General features: G+C 46.5%; 1 protein-coding gene across 6 annotated transcripts in view; it reads right to left on the reverse strand.

Moving 5' to 3' along the window:
• Positions 1-12,507, reverse strand: part of fgfr3 (fibroblast growth factor receptor 3) — a 54,174-nt gene extending 41,667 nt beyond the window's left edge. For all 6 annotated transcript variants that reach the window (XM_042343219.1, XM_042343214.1, XM_042343207.1 and 3 more), the window contains exon 1: positions 12,282-12,507. In XM_042343219.1, coding sequence (XP_042199153.1) covers positions 12,282-12,438 — 157 coding nt within the window. In that variant the 5' untranslated portion in view covers positions 12,439-12,507. The remainder of the gene's footprint in view (positions 1-12,281) is intronic.
• Between the last annotated feature and the right edge of the window lie 212 nt (positions 12,508-12,719).

Raw genomic sequence — 12,719 nt, forward strand, 5'->3', positions numbered from 1 at the left:
CAACTTCCCAATGTCTCAGCAAACTTGCCCGGGAGTAGCCGAGCCACACAAACCAGCAAAGATCCCAGGCTGCAAGTTAGGACCGCGCTGAATTAGCGGGCCTCAGCACTTTGGGTTAAGAGAGGAGAGAAACAGCTAGGTCCAGACGGTGGGGGCTGTGTCAGGCTCAGTTATGATGCCTCTTCTGCCCCCTCTCCACTCTCCCTCTATCCGTCAAGCAGCCTGCCAACCATCACCAAATGATGGTTTGAGAAGACACCCCCCCCCATTAAACATAGAAATATCCCACCCCCACCCCAACCATATTAATATTCTGCAAAGTTAATATTCTGCAAAGCAAATTGGCACTGTTCGGCATTTGGCTTGGGGTTGGAGAAACACCCCCTCCCCCCCCACCCCAACGTTTAACTTAGAGGTCATTTCCCCCATTAAGCATAGAGAAGTTGCCCCCTCATTAAATACTGAGAAAGTCCCATTAAATAGAAGGAAATAATATGAACTGTTCAGCAGAAAACAGCTATGGGCAAAGCTGTCAACACATAACTGTGGAGCTGTATGTTTTGGCCAAATGTTCTGCATTCCTGGTCGAGGTGTCATAGGGTAGACACGTGCCTCCAGTGGAGGGCATGGAGCAAATAAAGGCAAAAATTATTGCACACACACGCGCCTACACACAAAACGCCACCGTTTTTTCAACGTTTCGCTCCATCAAAACTAATCTCCTGCTCCCAACATGGCAATTGAGTCAATTGAGTCTCTGCCTCCACCCTTGACTCCAGGACCACAGCTTGCCCGTCAGACATCAAGTCAGACAAAAACCCTCCACTATCCTTTCTACCCCACATCCATGCCATGACCCGCTCTGCCTTTCCCCACCTCCACAACATTGCCCGGCTCCACCACTGTCTCACACCGCAGGCCACCAAAACCCTAATACACACATTCATAACATCCAGGCTTGACTATGCAAACTCCTTACTTATCGGCCTCCCCAACTCCTCCCTCCATAGGCTGCAGATCATCCAGAACTCTGCAGCCCGTGTCCTCTCCTGCACCAGGCTCCGTGACCCTATCACCCCCATCCTCGCTGGACTCCACTGGCTTCCCATCACACAGAGCATACAGTTCAAGATCCTGGTCCTCACCTTCAAAGCCCTCCATGGCCTCACGTCCCCTACCTCTACAACCTCCTACCAACCTGCCTGCTCTCTCCTCTCAGCGGGCTCCGGCCTGCTTTACGTTCCCCGCCCCACCATTGGTGGGTGAGCCTTCAGCCACTCTGCCCCCACCCTCTGGAACTCCATTCTGCAGTCCCTCTGCCTTGCCGCCTCCCTTGTCTCCTTCAAGACCCATCTCAAGACCCTCCTCTTTGACCATGCTTTCTATCACCCTCCTTCCACCCTTGCCCTTCACCCTCCCTGATCCCGACCCCCAGCTCGGGTCCGAAACACTGATTGTCCAGCAACATGGAATATCTTACCGACGTGAAAGGTGCTATATAAATATCATTTTGTTGTTGTTGACAACTGCTTCCCACACACTCTCCTTGTTCACAGCACGGCGAGGCGGTGTAAATATTTCCTCTGCTATCTGCATGCTAATGACAACAGTCATTCAACCCTTTCTCCCTTCCCCGAGCACAACCTATACTGAAGCCCAGTAACGATTTACTGCAGGCTGCAATAATTCTAATAATAAATGTAATAATAATCCTCACTTTCAATAAAGCATCTTCCACATCTCAATAAAGTTCACTGTAAAGTGTTTTTTTGACTGCATATTTTGTAGATGAAAGTTTGGGAGTTGAAGGCCCTTTTCGGCCCATTTGATCTCATCCTTCAAAAGTACCCACTCATCCTACCATCTTCCCATCAGAGCATCAAGCTGTCTCTTGAATGAGTCCAGTGTCCTGACCTCAACCAACCTTCCTGGTAACCTGCTCCAGTTGATAACCACCCTCTATCTAAAGAAACACTACCCAGTGTCTGTCCTGAAACCACCATTTGCATGTCGGGAGGATGTTTGCTTTCTCAATCCCATTTAGAATCTTATACACCTCTAGAAGGTCCCTTCTCTGAGATGTCTCTCTTCAAGACTGAAGAGATGTAGTTTGTCTAGTTGTTGCTCCAGCCTCCATCCGTACCTCACAACCAAAGTGGCCGAAACCCGCATACACGCCTTCTTCACTTCCCGGCTGGGCTATTCCAATGCCCTCTTTGATAGTCTCCCCGGCTCCACCATACACAAAATTCAACTAATTCAAAACTCTGCCACCAGATACTCACCTGAACAAAACTCCGTAACCCCATCAAACCAGTCCATCACACATTCAAGCCATGACCCGCTCTACCTTCCCTCACCTCCGTAACATCGCCTGACTCCGCCACTACCTCACCCCTCAGGCCGCTGAAACTCTTGTCTTCATCACCTCCAGGCTCGACTACGTAAATGCCCTACTTGTCGGTCTTCCCAACTCCTCCCTCCACAGGCTGCAGATAATCCAGAACTCTGCAGCCCATGTCCTCTCCCGCACCAAACTCCGTGACCCCATCTCCCCCATTCTCGACCGACTCCATTGGCTCCCTATCCTTCAGAGGATCCAGTTCAAGATCCTGGTCCTCACATGCAAAACTCTCCATGGCCTCACCCCACCCCACCTCTGCGACCTCTTAAGCTCCTACCAACCCGCCCGTTCCCTCCGCTCTGACCCACCCGCACCACCATTGGCGGGAGACCCTTCAGCCACTCTGCCTCCAACCTCTGAAATTCCATCCCCCAGTCACTCCGCCTCGCCCCCTCCTTAGCCTCCTTCAAGTTCTGCCTGAAGACCCTCCTCTTCAACCATGCCATCGGCCACTCCCCTTTGCCTTCCCTCCCTTTCCCCCCCAACCCCAGCTTGGGTCTGAAATGCTGTACTCCGTCCAGCACCTTGGGACGTCCTCCGACATGAAAGGCGCTATACAAATGTAATCTTGTTGTTGTTGTTGTCCTTGTCAGGCTCCACTGGTTCTGAATTACCAAACAGATCGATTTCAAGATCCTGGGACTCTCTCCCTCAATCCCTCCACCACTGTATGCCAACCCGCACGAAGGCCGCTATATAAACATATAAATGTAAGTTGTTGTTGTCGTCTTTCTCTCCTAGGCTATAAACTGAATATGGTACAAGCGTCACTGAGTTGTCTCTGGTGTTCTGGCTGTATTCTCCAGTCTGGTAATTTATCTTTCTCTGACACTAATGCCAGCTGTTAGCACTTGCCTGAAAGCCCCATTGAAGCCTGAAGGCAGACACCACGTAAAGGGACATCTGCACCCATTTACAGGCTCCCGCATGTATCTCCAGAGCACACTTTTACTGATTTTTTTTCTGACAAGCTATCCTCTGCTTGTCCAACAAAAAACAAACAGCATTTACACAGCGCCTTTCACATTGTCCATGTAGGAGCACCCCAGGAGCCGAGTGGGAAGAATCCCACTAAACTTCTGTCCTGTCTCTAAAATATCAATGTGTCCGTGGGGGGGTGGGGTGTATGAGAATGTATGTTTATCAAATATTCTGGAATTGCCCCCATCTCATTCAAAGGTTTAAGATTAAAACAACGACCAGGGAAACAAGACATTACCTGAGTGGAGCTGGATTTGAACCTAAATCTCAGAAGTGAGCTTTCGTGTCACCAGCATTACGGGGAATAACTTTAACAAGTGTAAAGATTAGTGCTTTAATCAAGGGCTTTCGTCTTGTGATAAGATAACACTGTAGTCAGTAAAGTTGTTATCAGGGCCGGCAAGCCTCTTGAGCACAGGTATGGACTTCTGCCTGGTGGACTGTAACTGAATACGTTCTCACATTCCCTGATGCTAGAGAAGGTTTGCTAAAATTCACGCACTCCGTCCACCCGGAAAGTGGACATATCCCTCTCCTTGGTTATCTCCGAATCCTGAGAAGCCTCATTCATATCTGAAGCCTTGATATGAGAAGCCTCTGAATATCCAACAATCTATCTCTGGGACTTCCATGTGTAGGTGGGATGCATGGAATTCTCAGTTTGGTTTGGATACTCATAAGCACGGGGATGGGTTTCCGCATGTGTCAGACACCTGGCTGACCAAAAAAAAGATTCTTAAGACAAGAAACCTTGGTCGATAGATAGTGTGGCATAGATGTATGAGTATCTATACTCTATACCAGGGATGAGGTTGGATGTTTTATCTCTAGGAGTTGGGGTGACAGAGGGGATCCGATAGACGTTTAAGGTTATGAAAGGATTCAATACAATGGACATTGATAGGCTGTTTCCAAGAAACTAAGAGATTGGCAAGACCTAAGGCTGGAGGACCCTAGGGTAGGGTTGGGGTATTGTTGGAGTTTAGCCAACTTAAACCACATAGATTGCCATTGGAAGCACCGTGCAGCTATTTTGTTTTGGTTAGCCATGTGCCTGACACACGCTGAAACCCATCCCCATGCTTAAGAGTATCCAAACTAAGCTGTGAATTCCGGCCTCCCACCTACACATGGAAATCCCAGAGATAGATTGTTGGAATGGAATGTGACTCTCTCCCTGGAGGGACACATCCTGTTTACCTAATTCCAGGAAGGATTAGGTGTAGGTTGGCAAGAAACAAGGCTTGTGGTACTGCTGGCATCTAACCAGCTAAAAAACACAACTAGCCACTAGCTAAAGGACCTACAATGAAGTGCATTGCATCAAGCCGCACCATATTGTACATGCAACACCTTCTGTCCCAGTTTTACGTCCCAGCACAACATCTTAATGAGCAGCAAAAAATTCCAAGCGCTCACTTAAATGACACAGCCCAGGTTCTAAACTGTAAACGAGGTATTGGAGGAACGAAACCCATTCAGAAAGACTGGGAATTGAACCAGCTTCTATCTTTACAGCTCCTATGACGTTGAAATGTTTCAAATTGCTTCACTGGTAAATCCTATCAAGTGCAGTGACCATGTAAACCTGCGGGAAAAAAGTGGCAGTCAACAGCGTGAAGTGAACAGCGTGAAGGGAAAGACCCATTTAAATGACACCCTTTGCTTTTGAAACGGTAGCACAGGATATTTAACATCCACCTCAGTTTAACGTCTCACAGTAAGGACGACAATGCAGCAGGCTTCCCTGGAGTGTCGGCCTAGACTTTGGGCTCAAGGTGTGGTTCGAGCCCCAACCTTCTGACTCAAAGAGGTGAGATTGCAACCGACTGAGCCAGGCTGTCACGTCACAAAGGTACAAGCACACAAGCCCTTCGAGCCCATTGGTGATGCTGGCTTTGAAGCGTTTACAGGCGCCATGTCACATTATTATAATTATTGTATGATTCTATCTCCACTGAAAGGTCGCTGGGCAGACGGGAGTCAGCTGGAGCCGGGCCTGTTGCTACGGATTGTCCAGATGTCACGTGAGACATGCGGACACCGTGACAAAGCAGCAGGTTTGCTTGTTATTTCACAGCTCTGCAGATTCTAAATCCTGCCCCTCTTGCAGGCCTTGCAGTTCCAGTGTCTGTGGCTAATCTGCCTTTAACACTGCCTGAACGGATGTAAATACAATACAAACAAAGGCTTTAATCCTGTGCATCCTGCAAAACATCTCACTGAAATGGGGAATAGGATGGGGTTAGGAATAGGAGCGCAAAACAGGCTGGAGGTGGGAGGGTGGTGGGGGGGAAGAGATGGGACGGAGTTGGGGGATGGGGGGGGAAGAGGAGGCAGTAGAAACTGGGAGAGGAAGGCGGGTGTGGTGGTGGGGTGGGGATGTTAGTTGTGCGTTAATGCTGACGTAAAGACGGAAAAAGGTGAGAAAGTCCATCTAACTCAGATGCGGTTTGACAGATGTGGTGATTAGCCACTGTACACCACACTGTTTAGCAATGGAACAGTTCAGTTCTATTCACTGATGACCCCCAACTGGGGACGCATTCACTCAGCGTTATTTATCATTCCAACAAAGCCTGCCCTACTTTCTCCAGCAGTGCTGTGTGGACAGTTGCTGTAGAAACTGATTCCCCCCCTCTGTTGGTTTTCAGGCAGTAGCGATAGGTTTCAAACACAGTATTGAAGCCACTAGTTTAATTCTAATCTTGCCCGGTTTACTCTGCCTTTCCAATGTTATTGCTCTCCACTAACCACCATCAACCCCTGGCCCAATCCCTACATCCCCTTCAGGGGAGCTGCCTTCAGTCAGTGTCTGTCGGCTCCTCTTTCACCACCTACTCAGCTGTGTAGATTAACAATAATAAAATCTGTTTTACATCTGATACAGGCACCTTTTACATCTCAAAGGATTCATTGCAGTGTCTTTCGGATAGAATACTGGGGTCTTTCACATTCACCTGAATAGGCAAGCAGAACAGACCTCAGTTCATCCAAAGAACAACACCTCCGACATTGTAGATCTCCCCCAGCACAGCACTGGAGGGTCAGCCTAGACTGTGGCTGAGCTCGAAGTCCTGCATTGGGGCTTGAACCCACAACCCTCTTGAGTCAAGAGGCGAGAATGCTACTGACTGAGCCAGAATGACAACCCAGACAGATTGAGGGGTATGGTGGGGGCAGAGGATGGGGTCCTATACACTTACCATCTTATACTGGGGGCTGAACAGCAACCAGCCCTTTTCTGGGCTTACATATCTTTGCATAAACTGTCAGCAATGACTAGGGCTATGGTGATGAAACAGTTAACACCTTGGCATTTCAGATAGGTCACACATGCTTTAATTACCTCGGCCATTTTCTCATCTTGTTACCTCACTTAAAGCCTATTATTTCAAACCTGGCTCTCAATAGCTCCCGCTGACAGCGTTTTTTTTTCTCTCGTGCAAATTGTACAATTCTGGAACAAATTAAAACCAAACTATTTGGCAATCGAATTAAACACCATTATTTGAGCTTCCTTATGACTTCCGAATGGAAATGACCTTTTCAACAAGAGTCATTTCCTGTGTCTCAAGTGCTGCAGACACTAGATTTCAGGCCCCCTGGGTTTTCTTGCACAGGAAAATGCTGTCAAAAGTCTTGTGTGTACACGTGAATGTTTGCATATGTACTCTTTTTATACTGTACATATATTATCTGAACTACTGTATAATGTGTGTTTGTGTGCATGATTTCATGTATGCGTATATATTGGACATGTGTATAAATAGTGGATATGTATAAGAATATACTGATACATAGTGGATATGTACGTGAATATTTCAAATAGTTAATGTGTGTATATTTACAAATAGTGAAAGTGAGTGTATAAATAGTGAATAAGTGCGTTATTCTTCCAAAGTGAAATGTGCTATATAAATATAATTTGTTCTTGCTATTAGTAGATATGTATTTGTATATTATAACTAGTAGATATGTGTTTTGTATTATAGATAGTGGATATGTGTATTGGTGTTGAGTGTGTGTGTATTTATAAGCACTCCGAGATTTTACTGACCTGAAGGGTGCTATACAAATCCAAACTGTTGTTATAAATAATGGATATAAATAATAATCCTTGCATTTAATATAGCCCCTATCACATCATCAAAACTTTTTAAAGCGCTTCATAGGATATACTGAAAGTGGTGTGACGGTGTAGAGTATTGTGTATTCTGAATAGCCAATATATATGTGTGTACTTGAACACAATCTAACAGTGGTAAGCACATGGTTAGAAAGTCCCATTAATTCCTATTGTGTGCTTTCTCCTCAGAAAATTTCTCCTCCTTCCAATGCCTTGGGAAGTCCTTCCGATGTGAAAGGCGCAATATAAATGTAATTTATTATTGTTGTTTAATCAAATACAGTTACTCACTTCCGTACTTTCACAAACGGATCAGGGCAGAAAATTATAGCTGAGCGGAGCAGCTAAGGCTTCGTGAACAAAGGCCATAATTTAGGATATAAGCCACAGTGAGTGTACTCGTGTTTGGAACACTAAGTAAATGCTCAGGAGTAAGCACATTTAGCAATTCCTGATTTGTTGCTAACTTTAGAACAATTCAATACAACCCTGCACACTTCATGTTCCAGGAACAGCCCTCACTGAAAATCTCATGTGGAATTATTCATTGTAAAGACTGGAGTCCCTGCAACCTCCACCCCCACCCCCCCAACACACACACACACAGCTGAGTCCCTGTGTACCCCCACAACTGGAGACTGTTGTTGTTAATGTCTCTGTACCTCCCATACACTATAATCTCTGTATCCCCACAGCTAGTGATAGCACAGTCAAGCATATAGGTTTCAGATGTATGCATTCATGTGAGTGTGCACTTGTGTTTGTGCAAGCACATGTATATTTGTGCACACATGCCTGTGCACAAATTTGAGTGTTTGAGTGTGAGTGTGCATGCGTGTATTTGTAGATGTAAGTGCGTGTAAGTGCTTGTGTTTGTGCACACACTCGTGTGTTTTTTCCCAGTTCGCTGTCCCTAGCAATGTGATGATCCAGCCTTGGGTCAACCTCCCAACGTGAAAGGCACTATACAAGTGTAATTCTGAGTCACTGAACAACGCACAGAAATAATTTAAAAGTGAGTTGCATTTAATACTCATTCTACTCTTGAGGTTTCAGTCTTAAATCAAACAAGGTGAATGTATTCAGCTATCTCAGTCACTCAGGAGATGCCCGCTGGACAACTAGCTAGAGGAAGCAATAAGCATTCAAATTGAAATCTTCAGTTTCTCTATGAACCTATTAACATCGATCTTAGCCAATCCTTTCCTAATCTTAAAGCCCCCTGTATTCCCTCTCAATCCAATTGTTGAAGAATAAAACTTACTTTGTCGAAAGTCTTAAGTAACGGTGATGTGTTTGGGGGGGTCGTGTGGGGGATGGAGAGTTAAGAGTTAGTACACAGAATGCACAGCCAAAGACAAATTACAAAGGCTGAGAAACAAAGTGAATCACCATCTCAGCTGTTCAAACACTCACGGCCTGAAAGAGTTAAGACTTTGGTGATCTCTACCCCACCATACACACATGTTTAGCACTCGGTGGTGCCTCTAACTAAAGACTTTCTATTCAGTCATTCACATATAAAAAAAACTTAATCCAACAAGCGGAGGGGAAATTTAGCCCAGATGAGGCCCCTTGTGTCTTGGACTCTATTTGGGCCAAACCAGCAACTCCTGTCTTCCAGCCTAAATAAAGGCCACGTCCCTGTGGAGACTTTGATATCTGTACAGTAAATTCCCCTTCCCCAACCCCATTCTCCATTTGACCCAAGTTTGTTGACATGGATCTTTTGCAATGTGTAATTCAAGTCCTGTAGCATAGTGGTTAGCGCACTCGCCTCTCAAACGAGTTCCTACAGTAAGTAGGAACTCAGTTGTTAGTCGATTGGCGGATCAGTTTCCAGGGGTAATAGACCCTCACAAAAGCAAAATGTGGTCACTCAATCGATGACTGTTTGTGGGACACTGCTGCGTGCAATTGGCTGCTGATTTTCACCCACAAAATATACAGTCAATCCACTTTACAATATATCCTGTGAAGCGCTTTGAGACGTTTCAACAACATGATATGGCACTATATCAAATGCAAGGATTATTATAATAAGTCTCTAGGCTAAGCTAAATGCCAGGATTTTATAGAGGAGCCCATATCTAGGTACAAAGCTGCATTCACTCAGTAGCTGCTCGCGTCTTACGGTCTGCAATGCACTTTGGGGAGGGGTCCCTGGAGAGGAACTCCATCCAAGGCATTAGAAACCTCAGTCACAGTCTGTGAGCAGCACAGTCAATGCAGTGAGGAGCAAGACTCAGCGATGTGAGGGAGGTGGGGTGGGGGGTGGAGGGAGCGAGGCAGGCTCCAGACTTAATCAGCAGCCACTTTATTACCAGCGTCGTCAAGTTCATCAGCAGCTCACCGGGTGCACCGTAAATCAGCTCCCTCGGCTGTGAAAAATGAGCTGAGTGAGTTACATTTGGAATATGTGTTTTATTACAGCTTGCTTGCTGACAAAACCAGCCGCGTGCAGTGATTTATTGCGTTAAACAAAAAAAAGGTGGGGGGGGGAAACGGAGGGCGAAAGGTGATACCTTTACTCTTAACTTTCCACGTGGCAACGCATTTTCACTCACGTCTTCCTTCTGCACACAAAGAAATCAAACGTTTGGCTATTCTTTTACAATTTAAAAGAGTTTTTTTTTAATTTGTCTCCTTTGGGAATCTGGGAGGTGATCGAGAGAGGGAGAGAGGGGGTGGGGCGTTAGGAGGAGAAACTGCCTTCTATCGAATGACTTCAGAAAATAAACACAGCTGAATATTGGACCTCATGTAGTGTGGTCTGTATAAGAGTGTGTGTGTCGGGGGTGGGGTGGGGGGGAGAAATGAAAGGAACAAATCATCTAACACTGTGATTTCCCCTCTAAATGTCATGACTGAAACCACATGGCGTACTGTACAAGCGAGATGTTTTATGTCAACGTTCTGTGCTTTTTGAGCATCCTTGCTTATATAAAAAAATCCCTCACCCGTATGTTTATAACATACAAAATGAGCATTGAGATGGCAATGCAATGCTAGTATTGTGTTCAGGTCTGGGGGAGCTGTTTATCAGTGCCAGGGCTCGACTTGGCAGACGTACAACTGCAAGTCAGAAATTAGTTCACCTCAACATTTGCAACTGAGGGCTGCTGTAGTTGATTTTCAACAGATCGGTTATTATTCGCCAAGTTATTAAGTGTGAATTCTTTAATGTTGCCAATGGCCGCCCAAACTGTGAGTAAGGGACAAAAGGCTAGAGGCAAAAACAACTGCAATTAATAATAATAATCCTTGCATTTGATATAGCGCCTTATCACATCATTGAGACGTCTCAAAGCGCTTCACAGAATATATTATCAAGTGGATTGACTGTATTTTGTGGGCGAAACACAGCAGCCAGTTGTGCACAGCAGACTCTCAGCAACAGTCGTGGATTGAGTGAGCAATTTTTTTTGGGTGGGGGAGTGGTGACCCCCGGAAGGTGATCTGCCAATCGATTAACAACCAGGTTCCTACTTACTGCGAGATAAACAGAGGCGTGTGGAGTAAGGAAACTTGCTTAAAGTTTTGCCCTGCCTAGGAATCGAACCAGGGTCCTCTCGCTTGCGAGGCAAGTGTGCTCGCCAATAAACTATGGGACTTCATGCCGCTACGCTACGGGATTCCAATTTAAATGTAAATAGTGCCTCTCCCATTCTGTCAAAGCCATTCATCTCAGCTGATTGGGAGCCCAAGGGGGGAGCTGAGGGAATGGGGGGGGGAAAGGTGAGGTGAAATCACATTTGAGTAGATGGGTCTGAAGACTGGCTTTAAAAGGAAGGGAGGAAGGGGACGAGGTGGAGGGATTCCAGGATGGAGTTCCAGAGAACAGGCACTTACATTGGGGCGAAGGGAATAGAAGTGTATGGAAGGGAGTCAGGAGTGAGGGTGACAAATGTGATGGTTTGAGGGGCCTGTTTCCTTGCCGGTTGAACGGTTGAAATTGTGGGGTGGATCCAGCGGGGGACATGGAGCAGAGGGAGAGACCGGGGAGATGGGGTTACGGGAGGTCACAAAGGTAATGAGGGTGAGGCCATGGAGCATCTGAACATGAGGGTTGAGGATTTTAGTACAACAACTCATAGATGGAGCATTTATAATAATAATCCTCACGTTTGACACAAATCCTATCATGTACAAACATCTCAAAGTGCCTCACAAGTAATTGGTGTCAAGTGTAGTGACTGTCAAGTGTGGCAAGTGTAGTCAAAGAAAGCAGCAATCACAAACAACCATCAATCCACCTGGAGAAAACTGGCAGAAATTTCCTTCTTTGAGTTCGGAATATGCAATCTTAAACGTCCATCTGAACAGGAAGACGGGACCTCAGTTTAATGAAAGGTGGCACTTCCGACAATGCAGCATTCCCCTCTACTGCATTCGAGTGTCAGCCTAATCATCTAACTGGCGGCCCGCGGGCCACATCCGGCCCAGGGGATGATTTTATCCAGCCCGCGAACCATTCCGACAAGCAAATGCAGTGACACGCAGGCGCCGAGCCAATCGAGAGCTGGTCACCGGGGGCTCAGGTTCTGACTGACAATGGATTGGACAATCAGGATAAAATATTGCTTATGTGGCCCACGGACGTTCCTCAAATCCTGCATCCAGCTCTCAGCAGCCAAATGTTGGACCACCCCGGCCTAGACTGTGTGAGTTTAAGGTCTCAGTAACAAACGAGTAATATATGAGGAGGAGAAAAAAACAGGAATGAGCTCTGCACCCCCTGGATCCCTGAAGTAAAAGCAAACCAACCTGGCGTTCTTCTTTCTGGTGCTGCGAGGCGGTGCCTGGCCGCTGGCACGCTGGTCACGGTCACGAGGCAGATGCAGAGTGTGCGCCACAGAGTGATCATTCCTTCAGAGCCCCCGCCTCTCCGACTGCTGCCGGCCCCTCCAGCCTCAGACATCATCCGCTCCCACACGTCACATGCATGGGGGCTCACGTCTGTTCCTGGCCCCCACCTCCCCTTCCCGCTGAGTGCCCTGCAGAGAGAAGAACAGGGTAAGAAGATGAGACATTGGGACATAATGATAATAATAGTAATCCTTGCATTTGATATAGCGCTTTTCACGTTTTCTAGACGTCTCAAAGCCATTCACAGAATAGACTGTAAAATGCTGTGTAAATGCTCCAAGATGCTACCACGTGGTGAAGCCTGCTACATAAATACAAGTTGTTGTCACTGTATTT

Source organism: Callorhinchus milii, unplaced genomic scaffold (genome assembly GCF_018977255.1).
Source record: "Callorhinchus milii isolate IMCB2004 unplaced genomic scaffold, IMCB_Cmil_1.0 Scaffold1, whole genome shotgun sequence".
In the NCBI taxonomy this organism is placed as follows: Eukaryota; Metazoa; Chordata; class Chondrichthyes; order Chimaeriformes; family Callorhinchidae; genus Callorhinchus; species Callorhinchus milii.